Source organism: Triturus cristatus, chromosome 3_1 (genome assembly GCF_964204655.1).
Source record: "Triturus cristatus chromosome 3_1, aTriCri1.1, whole genome shotgun sequence".
Taxonomy (NCBI): Eukaryota; Metazoa; Chordata; class Amphibia; order Caudata; family Salamandridae; genus Triturus; species Triturus cristatus.
Window position 1 is genome coordinate 953953078 of NC_140583.1, and position 21777 is coordinate 953974854.

General features: G+C 47.2%; 1 protein-coding gene across 5 annotated transcripts in view; it reads right to left on the reverse strand.

Moving 5' to 3' along the window:
- Positions 1-21777, reverse strand: part of RIF1 (replication timing regulatory factor 1) — a 442844-nt gene that overhangs the window by 15667 nt on the left and 405400 nt on the right. For all 5 annotated transcript variants that reach the window (XM_085645596.1, XM_085645592.1, XM_085645595.1 and 2 more), the window contains 3 exons: positions 13887-13964; positions 13640-13755; positions 13023-13176 (listed from right to left, as the gene is read on the reverse strand). In XM_085645596.1, coding sequence (XP_085501722.1) covers positions 13023-13176; positions 13640-13755; positions 13887-13964 — 348 coding nt within the window. The remainder of the gene's footprint in view (positions 1-13022; positions 13177-13639; positions 13756-13886; positions 13965-21777) is intronic.

Consider the following 21777-nt stretch of genomic DNA (forward strand, 5'->3'; position numbering starts at 1 on the left):
CGGCACCGATATCCGCTGCAGTGAGCTCGGCGCCGAAATTTCTTTTACTGCGTTCGGGGCCGACGGCCTTTGCTGGCGTCGAAGGAGTGGAGGGCTTCGAGGCCTTCGAGCCGATTACAACCAGTTTCACTTTTGGTTTCGGTGGAACTGGTGCGACGATTGGTTTCGGTTTCGCTGAAGGGAATCCAGTAGTTTTCATTAATGGCTCGTGCGGGATGTTTGAGGCCGGGCCTGAAGGCGGGGCCGAAGAACTTTGAGATTGATCTCGGGTAAGGCCCGGAGGCGATCCCTCGACCTGAGCCGTATGATGACGCACTTTGTCGGCCTCTGTATCGACGGGTGGGCCTGGCTCCTCGCTAGAGCTATCTTCTTCGGCCCCAAAGGCCTCATCGTAGTCTCCTACCTCATCCATGACTTCTTCCCTTTGAAAAAGCAACTCATCGTCGTCTTCCGATCGGGAATCGTGTTCGGAAGCGGGGCTGGAGTTTACTTCTTCCACGCTCTCAGCGTCCTCGTCTTCGGTGCTGAAGATGATAGCCGGGGCAGGCGCCGATTGCTGCGCTTCTAATCTCGCCGCCCGTCGATTCCGGAGAGTCTTCTTCGATCGGAATCGGGCACAGGCCATACATTTCGACTCATCGTGATCCGGTGAGAGACATTTGTTGCATACCGGGTGGACGTCGATGTGTGGGTATTTTGCGTGGCACAAAGGACACCGTTTGAATGGAGTCCTCGATTCCATCGTCGATGGAAGTTCGATGTTCGGACCAAACGGATCCGAAAGGCTGGAAGAAGGTTCTAAGGTAGTAAAGAAAGTAGTCGATACCGAACGGGAACAGTACCGACGAAAACTAAATGCCTTTTGGCCTTGAACCGAATTTTCCTAACTTGAGCTAAGATAAGCACATCCGAACCAAATGGCGGAAAAAAACAATCTAAGGATGGAGAGGATGCCCATGCGCACTGTGGTCCAGGGGAGGAGTCACCTATCTCGTGATACTTCGAAGACTCTTCCAGGACAACAACGTGCAAACATCCGGACCCAACACTAGGCGGCGATCTATGCACAGATATGAATTCAGCAGCCCACATGCCTCGAACACATAGGTACATATCTAATTGGATTCCGAGGTGCCTTATAAGCCCCTAGTATATGGTATACTATGTACCTAGGACATAGGTACCTCAGAGGCCCACCAGGGGCTGAAGCATGTATTATGCCACCCCTGGGAAGCACTCCAAAATGGCACCACAGGTCTGCTACTGCAGCCTGGGTAAGGGTGTGCTTGCACCCCATACAGTGGTATAGGCTACCTATATCACTACCATTGCACACATAAAACCTGCAAGTCACTCCTATGGCAGGCCTTAATCCTGAAGGCAGAGTGCTTGGTTTTTGTGTGAGAGGGTGCCCCTGCATGAGCAGAACCCCTCTGCAGCGTACGGAGTACCTCCTCTGATGCTGTTTGTGGTGCAGCCTGACCATATACACTTAATTGAATTATAACCTCGCTGTAAATGCTAACTTTGGGATGGCTGCACGGAAACATGTCGTGTTTGGTGTCAAACGCTTTCGAATACTGCCCCCCCGTCAGTTCTGGCGGCTGGGGTAGCATTCCACCGTTCTAGAGGGAGAGACATGTTCACACTGGTCTAACCCGGTAGGACTTTCTACAGCCCTGGCATCACAAAATGGATGCCTCTGTCACAGACATGGGTCTGGCCTCCTGCTGCTGACCAAAACTCTGGCAGGGGAGGCCTGGAAAATAGGTTTCCTGTCCCAGGGAGGTGTAACCACCTCCCCAGACAGGCAGAGGTGTATTGGGGCTGGGCGGGAGCACTCTCTGGTGCTTTGAAGTCCTGCACTGGGGGCACACTTGGTCTGGTCTGCCCCTGCTCTGGTGCGAAACTGGACAAAGGAAATGGGTGTAACCACCCCTCTTTCCAAACCCTCCCATAGGTGGGTCCCTGGAGTATGTCCAACACCCAAACTTAGTATACGTATGGGAACCCAGTCCTTGCGACTTTAGATAACCCTGGACAAAACTCTGCAACATATATCCTGGACCTTCGACTTTATATTTTGACTAGAAGACGGAAGAAATCTCCCTTGGGGTCAAGGAGTGACTCCCCCGCTTTGCAAACACCAAAGAAGCAACTGACCGGACTTCATTGCCGAAGCTCCCGCCGGACGCCGAAGTCTTCGCATCACCAGAGGTGGATTTCCAGACTGCCCGAGGCTACCCAGAGTCCCTGGAACCGTGACCCCAGACCCCGTGAACCTTTTCAGCAACACTATTTTCCTGGTCCTCCTCGAAGTTGTGCTTTGGGCTCCGAGTAGCCCCAGCCTTGAGCACCTCCTGCAAAGAAGATTGTTGGCCTCCACTCCACGAGTGACCCGTGGGCCAGTTTCAAGTGCGACCGCCCGAGGCTCCTTCGCGATCGCTAGCCTGTTGGCTAGTAGGTCCCCATGAAGGCAACTTCTCTTCTAATTGGGCTTTCCTGGTTGCTCCAGACGTGCCCAGACTTACCCTCGCTGGGTGAGTCCCTCAGACCTTGGTGGTCTGCACCGCTACAGGCTCTAGGCCTTGTGTCTAGTTCAGTCGTGGTTCTTATACCACTTTATTGGTATATGGTTTGGTACACCCCTAGTGCCCAAACGTGTATTTGTGCTATTACTGTGGATTGCTAACTTGTAAATTAAGTACTTCGAACTCCAGTCTCAAAGAGACTAGAGGGGTATGTTTTATCTTAAATACATATGTATTAAATATATACCTGGTGTGGCTGTCCTTTCATTTGGTCATTCAAGAGATTATAGACTGGTAAAACAAGCTGCTTTACATTCCTTCAAGACTTAGCCTGAAGGCTGCGCTCCATAGCTACCACTAGGATAGCTTTGAATGAAGGTGGTCTTTAACCTATTCACCATAAGGGGTTGATTGGACTGATACAAGGTGCCCACTATAACTAGTGGACAGCATATATCAGGCCAACTTCTCACAGTCGTCATGCGGCACTGCGTGCGTCGTTGGCGCAGAGATGACATCGCTGGAGCTACTTAGACGCGCCCACACGTGCGGACGTCAGTTCTGTACAGGACTTTCTGCGCCAGGAGCGCAGAGCCATTCAAGAAACTGACCACTGGTGCCATGAAACCAGGGCCCTGAAAGGGATAACCTTAACCCTAGAAATCAGTTCGCAGAACGGGGAGGATGGGCGGGGCGGTAAGAAATCTATCACTTCTAATGTTTCTTACAGATATATCATTACCGAAGGTAAGTAACTTGTGCATCTGAAAGAAACACGTAGTGATAGATTCCTTACCTTAGAATAGATACCCCAGCAATACCAACCCCTGTGGTGGGTCTGCGAACCAAGATCGCACCAGAAAATCCTGGAGAACAGTACGGCCAAAGAAGCAGTCTCTCCGGACTTGGCTGTCCAGGCAATAATGCTTGGTAAACGTGTGCAGCGAGGCCCAAGTAGCTGGCTGAAGCACTTCTGTCAGGAGGTTAGTCCCGACGGCCACTGTAGGGAGTTCGAGGTGGAGGGCCTCGGCTGCCCTATGCAACACCACTGCGTAACTGGCTCCCTCCTCCGTAGCCACGGTAGGAGGAGACAGGATGCCAAGGTCAGGTGAGGTGTAAAGACCACTGGCATCCCCCAAATCCTCTGCCCAGACCGGATCATAATCACACTGTTGTGTGAGAGGGTCCTCAGACCCCGCCCAGTCCCCCCTCTTCCTCCGAAGTCTGCGAAACAGGCTGAAAATAGGGAGGACTGACATAGGGGGAAAAAGGGCCCCATCGGCACCATGTCTGGTTCAGGGCTGAAACTATGGTTTATCTTCCCGAGGAGCGTGCGACGCAGGAAGTGGTGCCCGCGGAGCCCATAGGCGCACCGGTGGGGCCAGACGGCCCAAAAAGTAGGGCCATGGCAGCAAGAAACTCTTGCACCTGGGCAGGCGTCGCCGACTGACCCAGAAAGGGTGGGGAGGCCGGTGGCACCACCTACACTCAGTAGCGTCGCAAAGTCGAGGAGCAACAACGCTTCTTTGACTTCTTTTTGGAATGCTTCGACTTACCTGACCCAGAGTGCAAAGACTCAGATCCAGAGGAATGATGGTGATGGCTCTGCGACCGGTCCCTCGACCTCCCACAGGACCGGGACCTTGAACTGCGCAGAGCAGACTGCCTGACTTCCAGCAACTTTCGGGACTGCTCCCGCAAAGTCTTCGGCTCCATGGCCCAGTAGTCGGGGCACAACTTTGAGTCGTGGTTATGCCCCAGGCAGTAGAGACACAGACGGTGTGGGTCTGTCACAGACATCATGGGGTGACAGTCCCCACAGTTCTTAAAGCCGGGCATCCCTACGACACCAGGAGTCAAGCGACTCGAAGAAAATGAGACAAAAGGCACCGAAAAAACAGTGTCAAAAAGTAACTCTGGGTACTTGCTCTTCCCAGATCTGCGCTTGCTGCCGTGAAAAACAAAAAAAAAAAAAAAAAAAAAAAAAAAGAGAACGTCAGCGCGCGTCTAAGTAGCTCCAGTGACGTCATCTCGGCGCTGACGCCAACAGCACACGCGGAGCCGCACGACGATGCCTACCGACGCACAGGGGTACTGCTGATGGAAACTTCACGGATCCAGTGTGACGCCTGGGGGTAATTCTAAGGTAAGGAATCTATCACTACGTGTTTCTTTCAGATTTTAGAAATTACCCTGATCAATAAATTGTTGCAATGGCCGCATTACTACCAAAACTAAAAAGAAAAAAATGCAAGTTGTCCTATCATCAATCTGTAACCTCAAAATACTTAGCTGGATTCGGTCCCACCCTCTAAATTGTAGTGACTGGTGACCGGATGGATGCATAGGTACCAGGCTAGGATTATAATGGTTTAAACACTACCTTAATTTTGGAGGGCCTGGTCTCAGCTAAGTTTTGCCAGTGTTTGCCTACGGAAGTGACAGCACTTGTTTTCTATGCATCAGCTTTCATTTCTAAGCACCCAGACTTACCTCATTGTGATGCCGATTTTCCTTTGAGCAAAGATTTGTTCGTAAATCCCACCTTTGGAAAATATTTTGCGCTCATTTCTCCCGCGTATTTAACTCTTTTAGAGTGACTACCAATAAGTCTTGTTAGTTGGAAGGTTAGTGGATGACACCGACATTCAGCAGCGCTGGTGCAGGCAATAAATAAATAGAATGGCCAGGGGAAGCTTCCTACATAATTTCCGCACTTTATATATAAATTCCCCATTGACACTTGGGATAAGTCATAAGGAGCACAAAGATGTAAGGCATAGTTACTGGATTCTGAAAATTCATTCAACTGTTAGACTGGACTCACGTTACAGCAGCATGAACCTTATTTCTAGTTTATCAAACAATGGAACTACTGTACAGCAAAGCAGTGAAAACAGGGAGTGTTCGAAAATTGTACATATCCAAAGGAACCCAGTTGGGTTGGCCACTACACCCTGGTTATTCCTCAGTTATTGAACAACTGAGGATTTCGAAATTCCACTGTAGGACAGATATATCGTGGGGTGATTACAATTTCAGAGTATGTCGATCTAATCTAAGCAAATCCATTGTTTTAATAATTGTGAAAGAGGTTGAAAAATAACAGTCTCAGATGTAATGCGTTCTTGTTGGACTTATCTGAATGTCCAGATGACTTTGTCTATGATTGATGGCTCCGTGACTGATCCTGGGACCTTCCGATAGACTGGAATCGAGACAGTCGAGGCGTCGCACATAGAGAAGCAAAGAGCTTGGGGGAATTGCAACAATCAACAGAGGTCTTGGCGTCTTGGTCGCTTTCAAGGCACCAGAGACAGACTAGGTGCTGGTCAGTCACCGACATTTGTTGTTGACAGGCACCGCAGGGTTTGAATCCAGCCTTCATTGCAGACATCCCTGCCACATCAGGAGAAAAGATCTAAAAAATCTTTGAAAAGGTCAATCAAAAAGTGATTGGTGTGTGGGGGTGGGGGTCTCTTCTCCAGATCTGCGCTGAATGGCGCTGAAAGAAAATAGCTGATGTCAGTGCGCTGGGGTGCCGCCTTTATATGCACCATGCAAGTCACCTCCAGTGCAGACCAACACGGAGCTAAAGGACACCACTTACCAGCGCGCAGGGGTACTGCTCGTGAACAATTTCTGGATCCAGTCTGACGCATGCAGTAATTCTAAGGTAAGGAATCTGTAGATAGAAGTCTCTATCATATTTTCTTGATTTTATTTATATATATTAAGTATACTGGGGAGGCAACACAATAGACTAAGTAAGAATTGTTGTTACTTGATTAAACTAGTCTACTCTTAGGAAGAATCACTTTTGTAGTTATTGGAGTTCAAAAGGTTTCTAATTGGCAGCAAATAATAGTCAGATGTTATATGTGCCTGCGGAACGCCTGAACTGGAATAACATAACCTGTGGCCTGCGGACCCCTGGATGTAAGAACTGCTGACGTTCACAAAGGCCTCAAAGCAATCCACCAGATGGTCTGTATTGATAGCAAGAACGAAACACCAATTATCTTAAGTGCTTCAATTCCCCTGTTGAAGTGGAGTGCCTATACCTTGAGTCTAAGAAATTATGGCGAAAGTGGTGCCAGCATGGTGAGAACATCAATCTTTGACAGCGAGCATGTCTGTGCTAATGAGTTCGATGAGGAACGGTGGGAACTAAGCAGCGATGTGTTTTCACCTTTCCTGTCCATTAATCACCCTCATTGGGGATCCACAGGAGAACCTGCCACCCTACCAGTACTATGAGAGTTCAGAGGGCATGTGATTTTCCCTTATCCTTGGCTCTCAGATCTTCCAGCTTGCCTCCAAGAAGAATAGCTTCCCTGTCCTTATAGGCATCTGGCAAAAATTAGACAGATAAGAAGGAAAGCACACCACAGACCTCGTGTGGATTTGTTGTAGTTTTTTCCTCACAAATGAAGGTCGCCTGGCAAATAGGCATGTCATTTTGGATAGAAAAATCTCAGAAATGCAGAAAAAAAGTGTTACATTTCGTAGTCTCTAAAGATGCAGAGTGAAAATAAAATGAGATTGAGAGAATTTTCTCTTGGAAAATAGTGTGAAAACATCTAGTGTTCAATGGATACCTGATAAGAAGCCAAAAAAAAGAAACAACTCTGAGACAACTGCCAGTAGAAGGCATCAGATAGTGGAAGCTCCTGGAGCCTTAAAAAGGTGGTGCATATTTACAGCTCTTAGTTCAAGCCTGTCAGGTTGCGTTTTCAGCAATGCTAAAGCTTTCCAGTGCAGACATTTACACATGTGCTGTAATGCAATCTGAGAAGGAATATGCTACTTACCAGTATGAATCTGTTCTTGGCATGTAGAGCTGCAGATCTACACACTTTTGCCTAGATCGCCATCTGGTGTTGGGCCCGGATGTTTGCAGTTTTTTTTCCTCTTGGAAAGTCTTTGGAAGTCACGAGGTCGGTGACTCCTCCTTTGGATCGTATTGCACATGGGCTTCGGCTCCATTCTCAGATTTTTTTTCGCCAGCAGTTAAAGATGGAGCGTAGTAATAACAGTGAAAAAACCCATGTGTGTTGTATCTAAATAAGATAGACTGGAACAGTTACAGGAGGCGGGTGGGCGTGTGTAGATCTGCAGCTCTACATGCCAAGAACAGATGCATACTGGTAAGTAGTATATTCCGTTCGAGGCATATGAGCTGCAGATTACACACTATTGCAGAGACTATATAGCAGTTCCCAACCTTAGCGGCGACCACCGGTATCTGTTGCAGTGGTTTGAAATAGTGTTTTTAGTACAGCCTGGCCCACACTAGCTTGTTGCTTGGTTTGCATATCTACACAGTAATGTTTAGTGAAAGTGTGCGGTGTTGACCATGTAGCTGCTTTGCAGATATCTAATGGGATGTTCCCTAGAAAAGCCATAGAAGCCCCTATCTTCCGTGTAGAATGGGCTTTAGGGGGAACGGATAGCGTTCGTTTTGCTTTGTGGTAGCAAATCTGGATGCATTTTACAATCCACCTAGCTATCCCTGATTTTGAAATGGGGTTGCCCTTGTGTGGTGGAGAAAAAGAGAAATAGTCGTTTGGTCTTTCTGAAAGGTTGTGTTGTTTGGATATAGTAAAGTAAGGCTCGTTTGACATCTAGTGTGTGTAGAGTCCTTTCTGCAACAGTCTGAGGTTGCGAGAAAAATACCGGCAATTCTACAGATTGGTTTAGGTGAAAAGGGGAAATGACTTTAGGTAGGAATTTTGGGTTGGTACGGAGAAAAACCTTGTTCTGGTGCATTTGAAGAAAAGGTTCTTGTATGGTAAGTGCTTGTATCTCACTGACCCTTCTAAGGGAAGTGATGGCTATAAGGAAAGCTGTTTTCCATGTGAGAAATTGCAGTTCGCATTTATGCAAAGGTTCAAAGGGAGGCCCCAATAGCCTTGTGAGAACGATATTTAAGTTCCACACAGGTGAGGGTGGTAGTCTGGGGGGGGAATTATTCTTTTTAGGCCTTCCATGAAGGCTTTAATGGCAGGTACTCTGAAAAGCTTGGGCATTTTTTGTTTTCGTGGGTGGCGAATAGGTCTATTTGTGGATGACCCCACGTTTGAAAGAACGGGTGAAGAACCTGCGGGTGAAGTTCCCACTCGTGGATCTGCTGCGTCTGTCTGCTGAGCAGATCTGCCATGGTGTTTTGGACTCCTGGGACATGTTGGGCTAGGAGAAAGATTTTGTGTGGAATTGCCCATCTCCATATGCTCTGTGCTAATTGAGAGAGCTGTGGAGTGTGTGCCGCCTTGTTTTTGAAAGCAATACATGGCCGTCATGTCTGTGCGCATGAGGACTGCCTTGCCTGAAATCTGTGTCTGAAAAGATTTTAGGGCTAGAAAGATTGCTAGTAACTCCAGATGGTTGATATGGAGTAACTTTTGTTGCGGCGTCAATGTGCCCTGCACTGTGAGGTGTAATAGATGAGCTCCCCAGCCGGAGAGCGATGCGTCCGTTGTTAGTATTATTTGTGGAACCGGACCCAGGAACGGTCGACCTTTGGAAAGGTTTGTGGTGTTCCACCACTGCAGAGAGCGATGGGTGCGACCGTCTACCAACACCAGATCTGTCAGTTGCCCCTGGGCCTGGTTCCATTGGCACGCTAAGCACTCTTGGAGTGGACGCATCAGGAGTCTTGCGTGGGGCACTATGAAAATGCAAGAGGCCATCATCCCCATCAGTTGCATAAACACTCTTGCTGGAAGGGAGTGTTGAACTATGAATCTTTGTCGCAAAGCCTGAATGCTTGCAATCCTGGCTGGATTGGGGTAGGCTATTGCTTTTGAGGTGTCTATGGTGGCACCGAGGTATTGTTTTATGTGGGATGGTGTTAGCTGGGACTTTTGGTGGTTCACCGTGAAACCTAGTTGGTGAAGTAGTTGGATTGTAGTGGCGGTGTGGTGTACACATTGGTTGTAGGACCTGGCTTTTATCAGCCAGTCGTCCAAGTATGGGAAGACGTGAATGTGCTGTCTTCTGAGGTGTGCCGCCACTACCGCTAGGCACTTGGTGAATACCCGTGGTGCTGTTGTGACTCAGAATGGGAGCACCTTGAACTGGTAGTGTTACCCGTCCACAACAAATCTGAGGTACTTTCTGTGGGCATGGTGTACTGGAATGTGGAAGTATGCGTCTTTCAAGTCCAGTGTGGTGAGGAAGTCGTTCTGGGAGAGGAGCGGAAGCACCTGCTGAAGCGTTAGCATGTGAAAATGGTCTGAGGGTATGTATGTGTTTAGGGGCCGGAAATCAAGAATAGGTCGTAGAGTCTCGTCCCTTTTTGGTATTAGAAAATATAGGGAGTAGACCCATAAATGTTGCTGATTGACGGGAACTTGTTCTATTGCATGTTTTTGAAGGAGGGAGATTACCTCCTGTCTTAGTAATGTGGAACGTTCTTGTGACATTGGGCGTTGCCTGGGTGGAATGTTTGGGGGGGGTAGATGTTAATTCCAGGCAGTATCCTGACCGAATAATTTGGGTCACCCACATGTCTGAGGTGATGGTCTCCCAGACATGAAGGAAATTTTGAAGTCTGCCCCCGACCGGAGTGGGATGGTCTGGAGGGAGCGGGGGGGGGGGGGGGGGGGAGGAAGTCATTGGGTAGGCGGTGTCGCAGAGCGGGCGGTATTTGTTTGCCTCTGCCTTTATTATTATTGCCCCTATAGCCGCCTCTTTGATAACCCCTTGTGAAGGTGGACTGAGTGGGGGATTTGTAGGAAGTGGACGAGTTATCTGAGGAGCCTCTAGATGTACTCCGAAAGGAAGAGCGGCGAAAAGAGCGCCTAGGAGGGTGTGACTGCAGGGCTCCCATGGACTTCGCCGTATCGGTGTCCTTCATTTTTTCGAGGGCCTCATCTACCTTTGGGCCGAATAGGTGTTCTTGGTCAAAGGGATGATTCAGGATGGAGGCTTGCACCTCTGGTTTAAAACCTGATATTCTTAGCCAAGCATGGCGACGGAGGAGGACGCTAGTATTAATGGCCCTGGAGGCTGTGTCTGCTGCATCTAAGGCACAGCGTATAGAGGTGTTAGTTATTGTATTACCCTCTTGAATTAATTCATTGGCCCTAGTTTTATATCTTTCAGGGAGGTGGTGCATTATGGTTTCTAATTCATCATAATGTGCTGTATCTGGCCAATAGCACTTGGGTGTTGGCGATACGCCATATATTGGCTGCCTGTGACGCAGTGCGCTTTCCTGATGCATCCAGTAGCTTTGACTCTTTGTCAGGTGGTGGTGCTTCGCCTGACGCCTGGGAATTTGATATTTTCTTGCAGTGGAAACCACTAGGGAATCTAGTGGCGCTGGCCCTTTGATATAGGCAGGATCTGTGGGTGCAGCTTTGTATTTTTTCTCTATGCGTGGGTTAATGACCCTGGCCCTGACTGGGTCTTTAAAAATCTCTGGCGCAAGTTTTACCACCCCCTTAAGCATAGGTAGTATGGAGGTAGACCTATGTGTGATATCAAATGTTTCGAGGAGGAAATCCTCCTCCACTGGGTCAGTGTGCAACTCTACCCCGTGATAGTGTGCCGCCCTTTGAAGTAGGTGGTGGAAACCTAATTAGTCTTCCGGTGGAGATGGCATGGAAGGGTAAAGGTCATCTTGTGGGACGTCGGGAATATCTGGGTTATTGTAGTCGTCCCATGGGTCTGGGGATCCTGTAGGGGTGGGGTCTTGGGGCACATCCCCTGTATCATGATATGGGTCCCCGTGATCATCATCGTCTGGAGACGGGGTCGGAGAGCGATGAGGTGGGGGTGGAGAAGGCGGAGGGGGCGGAGGTGGAGAGGGTGGAGGAGGTGGAGGCGGTGGGGAAGGTATTCTGAAAGGGGAGGTAGCAGAGTCCTTCCTCTTTGGAGGTGGAGGCGGAGCCGGTTTGTCCAAGTGTCTCTTTTTGGAAGAGAGTGCCAAACGTCCAGTTTTTGGATCCCTGGTGAGTTTTTTGTAAGGGATCCGGTGTAAATAGTTCTGTGACAGTGTTTGGTCCGTCGGCGCCGAAGTCTTCGGGCCGATGAGTTTTTAGGCTTGCCCGTGCCAGTTTGCTTAGCACTGGGCTTGGGAACCTCAGATTTCTTGGTGGGCGCCGAGGTGTGCTTCGGCTTGGAAGTGTCGGTGCCGAGAGCCTTATGGGGTTTGGTCGGTACCGAAGATTGCGTCGCTACGGAAGCGCTGGGTTTCGACCCAGAGGGCTTCGGTGCGGAGCTCGTGTGGAGGTAGAGGCTGGTTTCTTTTTCGGTGCCGAAGTGTGTATCTCGGCACCGCTGGCAGGCTAGCTCGAGCCCGAGTCGCCGGAAGGCTTATTTGGCTTCTTCACCGGGCCCGAAGGTGGGGTGTGTGAAGCGGTGTCTCTGGTCTTGCCTAGGCCCGGAGGCGAAGGCGTGACCGAAGCCTTTTTGGGTGTTGACGCGGGGGGGGGGGGGGGGGGGGGGGTGTAATATTACTCTCGACCCTCTGCGACGGAATGATGTCCTCCACACCTAAGTCGTCGGCCTCGGAAGCACTGACGAGGTCCTCTTCGTGTGCTGCTGTCCCGGATCTTCGATGTCGACTCCGAAGATATCGACTGGAACGGAGGTCGAGGAGTGTGCCATGTTTCGTCTGGCTCTTCGGTCCCGAATAGTCTTTTTCGATCTGAAAGACTTACAGGACGGACAGTCTCGAGCCTCGTGTTCAGGTGAGAGGCAGAGGTTGCACACCTCATGAAGATCGGTGTGGGGGAACTCTGACCCACATCGAGGGCACTTCTTGAATGGAGTTCTTTCCATCAGCCGGGACCGGAGCTTGGGTAGGCCCGAAGGCCGCCGTCGACGACTGGAACCGAAGATTTGTCGATGAGAAGGTGCGTTGATTGAGGAGATCGCGATCGAAACAATAACGCGATGTGAGGTGAGGATTCCGCTTCGATCGTCGAACTGGAAAATGTTCAGAACCGGAGCGCGAAGATTACATCCGAGCCCGATGGCGGAAAAAAACAATCTGAGGATGGAGCCGAAGCCCATGCGCAATACGATCCAAAGGAGGAGTCACCGACCTCGTGACTTCCAAAGACTTTCCAAGAGGAAAAACAAACTGCAAACATCCGGGCCCAACACCAGATGGCGATCTATGCAAAAGTGTGTAATCTGCAGCTCATATGCCTCAAACAAGCTTCTTTCTAATGTTTAAGACCGAAACAGCTGCAGCATTAAATGATATGTGGTGAAAAGATCACTCAATAGCACAGTGCATAAATTTCAAAAAGCACTCTATTGGACACAATATCCATTCATTATCCCCTACAGTCAGAATGAAATTGTGTTTGGTCTACATTTACGGTAGCAAAAAGGCAATGCAGTATTTCGTACCAGATTGACAGAAGGTGAAAACAGTTTAAACTTGAACACTGCAAACAAAACAGTTCATTGTGTCAAACATTTTGGCTGCTAAAACTATAAAAGTACAAATATTTTATTAAAATGGTTTACCTGCTGCTCATGGAACACCCGAAGAGCTTTTTTAACTGTTGAAATTTTAGGTGAACGAATTGGGAGAGTTTTGATTTCAGTGACAGTAAGTGTGCTCAGGTCACCAATTGTCTTAATATTCTTTGCTCTTATGAGCTGTCCAAGACCTCTTGCCCTAAAAAGGAAAGGAAAAAATATAATCTACATGTTTTGTATAAATTGCTGTATCGCATATCTACTAGAAGTATGAGATATTGGAAAAGCTAACATACAGAAAAGGTAACATTTGAAATAAAGATGGTAAAAAAGTTAGAAAAAAATTCTGAAGTAATTCTATACGAAGGCAGGACAAATATGGCCTTGTTCTATTGCCTACACAAATTATAGCATTGACCTTTTATTTGGGCACATTATCAATGAAGAGAATCGAACATTGGCATGAGGTCTTGCTCTGTATTGCACACAGAGGAGGAAATCTTGTAGTATCCATTATCAGAAAGAATTAAGAGGCAAGAAACTACTGTTAATTAGAAACACTTTTTTAAAAATAGTAAGACTGTTCAGAGGATGAAAATCTGTGAATGTTTGCATAAAAGCGAGTTTTATTCACCTAGAAAAAAAAAATATGGTGTCCTTACCACATATTCGAAGTAATTTGAGGTAAAATGACATCAACTGGTGTTGTGCAGTTAATAAGTGCAGGGTAAACGCTTTCTTTAGGAGAGGGCAGAGATTCTTTAGCCATTTCCGTAATCTTGCAAAAAAGGCAAAAAAAAGTTGTTAAAATTGAAAAAGAAAAAAATCTTTTCAGTTACCTATACATTCCACAACAGCTTGACTTGAATTAGCAAATATCTAATTTTAAAAGATCAAAATACATCATACCAAACACTTCTTCGAACTCTTCGGTCCTAGGCTACGTGATCCAGGAGAAATAAATCCTTTGGTTGGAGTGGTAATAAGCTGCAAAAAACACAAGATTTTAGTATACATGTTCTTTTTAATCACCCACTTTGAGTTTTATTTTCCCTAATAGCAAGAGTATGTTTCAAGTGATCTGGGGTAATTTTTCAAAGAACTAAGGGAGAGAATATGGAGGGAATTCATACAACACGATTGAAAAATGTAGAAAAACATTTTTTTTTTACTAATTCAAATGTCTCTGGATTGTTGTACTCCTCTATGTTACGATTCTTGTAAATACCTAGAGGCAGAGCAAGTTTTGAAAGCAACGTGGTAAGTAACTTTGCAGGTCCCCTTTGATGGTCCCCTTTGATGGAGGTCCCTTGGACATATGCCCCCACACGGGCTCAACAATTTGCAATGTTTCAATATCATGGGTTTGTGTATGGTAATTGTAATGTTTGTTATAGCATATATGTATTATTGGTGCGCAATGTGCTTTTTTTTTCACTTAGTGTTATTTATGCATGTTTTATTGTTTGCGGAACCCCCTCATTTTTTTTGTACATTAGTGTCCTGATGAAGTTCAAATGTTTTTTGAACGAAACATGTTGGCTGGATGCCCTTTTGATGGATTTTATGCAATGCATGAAAATTAAATAATTGAATATTGTTTTACAAAGCCAAAGATTTGTGGACTTTATCTCTGGGTGCACCATTCTACTTTATTTTTCCATCGTAAATTTGCATATAAAAAGAGTCTATGCTGCAGTTTTAACGTAGAGTGCTTCACTGTACCCCTTGTCACAAACGGATCATACAGTAATTGGTAACCTTCAAGTACAAGCTACTCTAACTGCAGATTCCTCACCTTCAAAATATTCCTATGGCATTAGACTGAACCAGGCCGTTTTCACAGTAGCGCTCAAGAGCGCAGTCAAAAGTCGTTGTCCGGCTCAGTGTTGACACTGTTTGAAGTGACAGAGCAGAGCTGCTATATAAGTGGTGCCCTAGTACCCTGGTGCGCCAACGTCAGTTTCTAGATTAGCTTTTTCCACACCCCAAGATACATGGCACAAAACACCTGAATGCACCAGTGTGAAGATCATTAATTTGGGACATTTTTGAATCACTAAAAGACCGCTCCACAGAACGTTGAGGGGAATGAGGAACCTGCAGTTAGATGGCATACAAGCCAGAAAAAGTGTTACTGGAACCAAGCAACTTATTCTTATGAAGGATACTTCTAATCGCAGATTCCTCACCTTTAGAATAGATACGTAACCAGTACATTAGCAAGGTGGAGGGTCTGTGGAGTGGCTCAGACAACAAAGTCCTGCAGGACCAAACAGGCGAAACCCCCTTTTGGTTGGACCTGGCCATCAGGCAGCAACGCTTTGTGAACGTGGGCATGGCCAATGTCAAACAGGCACTATGCTTGCCAACACAGTGTTAGCAGCTTTGGCTGAATAAGCCCTTAGTTCTTTCATAAGCTGCGTCTTGGCCAATGTGTATAGGAACTTAGTGCAGAGGATGTTCAACCTCGACAGAGTTCTTTCATGTATCACATTCCTTCCTTAGCTATTTGTGGGGTTCTCTTTGGCTGATCGTAGCTTTTTTAGGTGTTCTCTTCGGCTGATTATCTAGATGCCTTTGATGTGAGCAATGGAAAAACGCAAGGCTGTTCTGGGGTTAAGTTCATGGAGTCTTTCCTCCTTTTTCGAAGGGTGAGGCGGGATAAACAAAATTAGGAGGGTGATGCCCAACGTGAAAAGGCATTGCTTCTTTAGGTCAAAATGTTCCCATGGTTCTAAACACCAGTTTGTCTGGAATAAAGGTGGTGTAGGGCGGCTGATCCAAGAGAGCCTGGAGCTCACTCATGCGATAAGTTTAAGTAATGGTAATAAGGAACATTGTATAGAGAGTCGTAAGACTCTACAAGCAGCTGCATGCTGACTTGAGGTGGTACCCATGAGGAACATCAGAACCAAACAAAGAACCCACTGTGGCATCACAAATGGATTGGGAAGGAACATGTACATCAAGCCTTTAAATGAGGACAGCCGGGCCAGAAAACACAAAAAGGCCGCAAGGACTAACAAATACCCTTTAAAGGTATTTAATGCAAGGCCTGGCTGGGCCAAAGATAAAACAAAACAACTGTTGGTGTGGCTCTCAAAAAGTCTGCTGTAAACACCATACCAGGACACAAGTTTGTCCCAGTGCCTAGCATAAATAGTCTTCATAGCAGGATGCCTGGCTGCAAGGATCACATCCACAACTTCAGGAGATGGATCAAATGCAGTCAGCTGATGTTGCACAATCTCAACACCTGGAAAAATAGATTACACAGGTTCAGGTGCAGAACCCTGCCGCTGTGACAGAAGATCCCCCAAAATTGGCATCTATCAATGCTTAGATCCAGGTAGCACGCACTCCAATCTGAAGTCACTACGATGACTTGGGCCTGGATGTACTTTATCTTTAGAACACAGGGAAGGAGAGGTAGTGGCAGAAAACTGTACAGAAGTCCTATGCTCTACTCTAGACTGAATGGGTCTCCCAGAGCAAACGTTCTTGGGAACTCCAACACAGAAGCATTGATACTGTGCGCTATCTGATGAAAATATCTAGCCAGGGCTCTCCCCATTGTTGAAGATGCCCTGCACTACCTCAGGAGGAAACTGCTGTCTGTAATCCAAGGCATCGCCGGCTGATCTGGTTTACCCTGACTTAATAACCCTGCCAGCTTTTCACAATCGGAGAGATGCACGAACACTCCAGCCAGTGCTTGGGGCGCAGTGCCTCTTGGCACAGGACCTGCTTGTTGCAGTACCACATAGGAGTGGTGTTGTCTGTGAGAACCTGCATCAACCTTCCCTTGGCAGATGGTAAGAAGGCCTTCAATGCCAAAAGGATGGCCCACAGTGCCAACAGATTTATGCTGAGCCTGGTTTCTGCCAAAGTCCTCTGATCTCCACCTCTCCCACATGAACTCTCCAAACCACCAGTGATGCATCCATCAGAACAGTCAGCCCTGGCCAGGGAAGGAAGATGTGTCACTGATTAGGTTGTGGTCCATCAGTCACCACTGCAGATCTTGTGCATTCTCCTGCGAAACCTGTATGATCTGTAAGATGTGTCCTTGGTGCTGGGTCTACTGAAAATTCAGATCCAATGCATATGCCACCTGGCAAAGTGGAGCAACAGGATGCATGAGGCCAGCAGCCTAAGTCGCATCAGAGCTGCTCTTACCAAGATCCAGGACCAAGGCTGAAACATTGCAATCCCACCTGAATGTCCTTGAGTCACTGCAAGGGAGAAAAGGCCCAGAACTGCAGTGTCCAGAAGACCTATAAAAGGAAAGTCTCTAAAGGTGTAAGGTGCAATTTTAACTCCTTGATCAAGAACCCCAAAAATGTCAGAAGGTTTTCAGTCATCTGGGGGTGGTCTACGCCAGACCAGTGAGTCCACCTTCAAGGATCGCTGTTAAGGTTAGGGAAAGCAAGCATCCCTAACCTCCGAAGGTGGATGGTGACAAACGCCACTACTTTTATGAACCCCCTTGAGCGTTGCTGGGTAGCCGATGAGGAGCACAACAAGATTTCCTGGTCTATCTTGAATAGCAGGTAATGTCTGTGTGAGTGCAAGATGCGCACATGAAAGCCAGCATCCTGCAACTCCAGAGTAGCTATTCAGTCATACAGATCTAGGGCAAACAGAATTTGGGACTGTGTTGACATTTAGAATTTTTCAATCTGAAGATATTCATTTAGAGAGTGAAGTTCTAAATGAGGATAACTGTCTCTGCTCTCATTCAGCACAATGAAACAGTTGGAGTAACAACCCACCCCCGATTTCAAAGCCGCACCCTTGCGATGGCTTCTTTGGCCAGAAGGATCTGCACCTCTAGGAGTAAGATGGATAGGTGCTCTTGTGAAAACCGCACTGATGTGGGAGGAAGGAGCTGTGGGTCAGAAAGAAATGAGGGGGTATAAGAGTTCTGGAAGACCTTGGGGTCTCATCTGATGGATGTGATGGGAATTCCACTCGTCTCACAACAACAACAAAATAGTCTGATTCTGCCTCCCACAGGATGGCTGCACACCATTAAGGGTAAACTAAAGTGGATTGGAAGCGGAGGCCGCAGAGTTGGCAGGGGACAGAGAATAGCATTGTCCCTGGCGGCGAGTGCAATGTCTGCTTGATCCGAGGTTGACCCCTATAATCTTCAGTGGGAACATCGTTCCCTGCAAGATAGAGAAAGGATTTAGAAAGAACGTGACAACCTAATGCATTTTAACGTAGAAACATTAACAAAATGAATCATTTGTGGTGGAGGAAAAAGAGCAATACCCTGGGAATGCGAAGTCGTTTAGGTTTGTCTGCGATAGATAATGCAGGGGAAGGCGCAAATAAGAGGATTGCTACCCTTTAGTTAGGTCTTTCGGATTGCTTTGTTCCTTCTGGGCATTACTACCTGGATACATGCATAGAATTTCCTGCAGCAGCAAACAAGTAGCTAGAAGAAAAAAGTACTAACCAACAACATACTTTCACCCACAGGCAAAGCACACTCCTCTTTCAACACATCAGCAAATATCTGAAGATCAATGTTGGGGCGCTCCTTTTGCTCGATAGAAAGATAATAAATGTATCTACATTTACTTTGTGTCTATTTCTTTTCAAACAGTCTGTAAATCAACACTAACCTCTCCTCTGTTACAGCTGAAACTTCAGGAACCCACACCATACTATTCTTCTAGACAAAGAAAACAATGGTGGACCAAAATTCAAGCACTCCTGAGAATCAATCAATCAGGGAATTGTAAGCACGCTACTCACCCGTGAGGGTCTCAAGGCGCTGAGGGAGGTGGGGTCCACAGATCTGTTTAGCCGAAGATCCAGGTCTTGAGGGTCTTCCTGAAGGTGTCCAGGGAGGGGGCACGTCTGAGGTCTGCCGGTAGCTCGTTCCAGGTCTTGGCTGCAATGTGAAAGAAGGCTCTTACGCCTGCTCTGGCTCTGTGGATGTGCGGAGTTTCGGCCAGTGCGAGGTTGGAAAATGTGGAGGGTGTTGAAGCAACTGGAGGGGACGGTGTGGACCGGTCGGTTCATGGTGAGTGATTAGTCTAGTACGATGCCGAGGTTCTTGGCGTGGTCTGAGGGGGTAGGTGGGCTTCCGAGGGCAGTCAGCCACCAGGTGCTGTCCCATGCAGAAGGGGTGGTACCGAGGATGAGGACTTCTGTCTTCTCGGCGTTGGGCTTCAGGCAGCTGTTAGTCATCCAGACTGCGACGGCTTACATTTCTTTCTGGATGTTGAGTTCGGCAGTGGTGGGGTCTTTGGTGAGGGAGAGGATGAGCTAGGCGTCGGCGTAGGATACGATGTTGAGGCCGTGTTGTCGGACGATGGCTGCGAGGGGGCCATGTAGATGTCGAAGAGGGTGGGGCTCAGGGATGAACCCTGTGGGACTTCGCAGGTGATTTTCGTGGGTCGGAGAGGAAGGGTGGGAGTCTGATCCTTTGGCTTCTTCCGGTGAGTAATGATTGGATCCAGTCCAGGGCTGTTCCAGGTATGCCTGCGTCGTGTAGTCTGGCTACTAGTGTGCGGTGGGAGACTGTTGAAGGCCGCTGATAGGTTGAGTAGTTCAAGGGCTGCGGAGTGGCCTTGGTCCAGGAAGGTGCGGATGTCATCTTTGGTGGCGAGTAGGGTTGTCTCTGTGCTGTCGTTGCTTCGGAATCCGGATTGGGACGGGTCGAGGACGGAGTTCTCTTCAGTGAATCGTGTCGGTTTCATGTTGGCTGTTCTCTCCAACTTTGGCTGCGAAGGGGAGGAGCGAGATGGCCGATACTTCTTGAGGTCAGTGGTGTCAACTGTGGGCTTCTTGAGCAGAGGTCTGACTTCTGCGAGCTTCCAGTAGTCTGGGAAGGTGCCTGTTTTGAAGGTGGTGTTGATGGTGCGTTGTAGTTCGGGTGTGATGGTCGAGGCGGTGTCTTCAGCCGTGATCGGCATCCAGTTGGAGATGGTGGGCTGGCTGGTGTTTCTGGGGGGTGGGGCGCCATCTGTGTCGCCTGGTGGATGGTCGATGAAGTGGTCGTAGAGGTTTTTGATCTTGAGGTGGAAATCTGTTCAAAGCTTGTCGCAGAGGTCTTAGTATGGGGTGAGGAATGGGGTCAACATTTGGGAAAGCATACAAACCTGCAGAGTCAACACATTTTACTGTGCAGTTTTGTGGAAACCTAGAGCCTGCATGCAAGTAATACTGCCTCTCTCTTTCAGGAGCAACATTCTATATCAGACCTATGTATGGGCTGAACATAAGTTTACTCAGATTGAAAAAATTCGAAATCTTTAATATGTGAACATCCTGAAAAGGGTAGATCACGTTTTCTTTCCAGTTTAAAATTGCAAAAAGAAAAAACAATACTGGAATGGTGAAAGAGAATCATTAAATACGTTTATAGACGACCTAAGACACTATTCAGAAATGCATTAAAATCACCCGTCATTATAATGGGGACTGAAGTCCAACAGGTTCGAAAATATTTCCCCCAAGGGGTTCTGTGTCTATACATTAGGGCCATAATATCTCTTAAAGTATACTTTGATCATATACGGTCAGCTTCGCAATAACCCATCTTCCTGCTTTATCTGTGACACTTTGTTTGATGGGCACTTTCAGTTGTTTATCAGGATTGCTACCCTCTTGGTACTAACAAAATGGCTCATACAGACCATCTGTTACACCAACTTTCAAGATTGAAATAAGTCTGTGCACTCTTCCCTGGTCAAATGAGTCTCTTGTAGGATAATATGAACAGGAGAATCCCTCAAGTATTAATGCAATCTTTCTCACCTCCCTTTTACTTCAGACCGTTTACACTCCAGGATAGTATTTTTTTCAGGAACAACCATATCTCTGCCTTTCACCCCCCTATAAGATAAAAGTTATACCAGCGTCTATGGGACAGATCAGCTTCCTCATGGCCAGGGCTTTAAGTGGGCCCAGTTTCACCGTTGCTGAGCACCGGAAGTTTTTTAAAGGGGGCCTCGAAACGGGTCTCTATCGGGCTCTGTTTTGTGACCTGGCACAGGCGGTCTGCAGCGACAGCAGGCACATCATGTGCGCTGCTCACACTTCACTGTTCACTAGTGGAGAAGTTACTTCATGACCTCATGCCAGGTGAGCGTTCTAGGGAAAGAGTCATTTTCTCTCTGCATTTCCCTTCTCTTTTTTAGAAACTCAGGGGCAGCAAAAATGCTGTGGTGTCACCAGGGCTTTAAGTGGAAGTTTTTTCAATATTATATAGGAGCCATAGTTGCTGCTTATTTATCTTATGCAATTGACAAAGCCAATAGTAATGACTTGTTGTAGGTATGATGTTACTTGTATCATATTTCTGGATGCAATGACAAACCGCAAAATACAAGTCGGGCGGCACACTATGCTAAGCCCAGATTTTTAGCTTACATGTTTAAGACATGCCCTTAATTACATTGATCACGCCCCTTAGAGACCCCTTCCCCCCCCCCCCGTTTTTTCATCCCACTTAAAGCCCTCCTCATGCCGTAAAGCCTTAAGACACGACACACCCGGAGGGCACACATCAAATACAGAAGCACAATAAACTCACAGGAAACTTTAGAACCGATACTGTGCGGAGAAGAGAAAGAATTCTGGTACTGTGGAACTTGACTGCCCCAACATTATTGCGGTTTTTCTTGTATGTTATATGTAATGAAAATTTTACTTTTTAACTTAAATGGGAGGGGGAAAGGGTTCACACAGCAATTTAACTGTGTGCTTTGAAACTAATTTGTTATTTTTTCAAGAGGTTTAGATATTCATACATTATAAAAAGATAAAACATGAA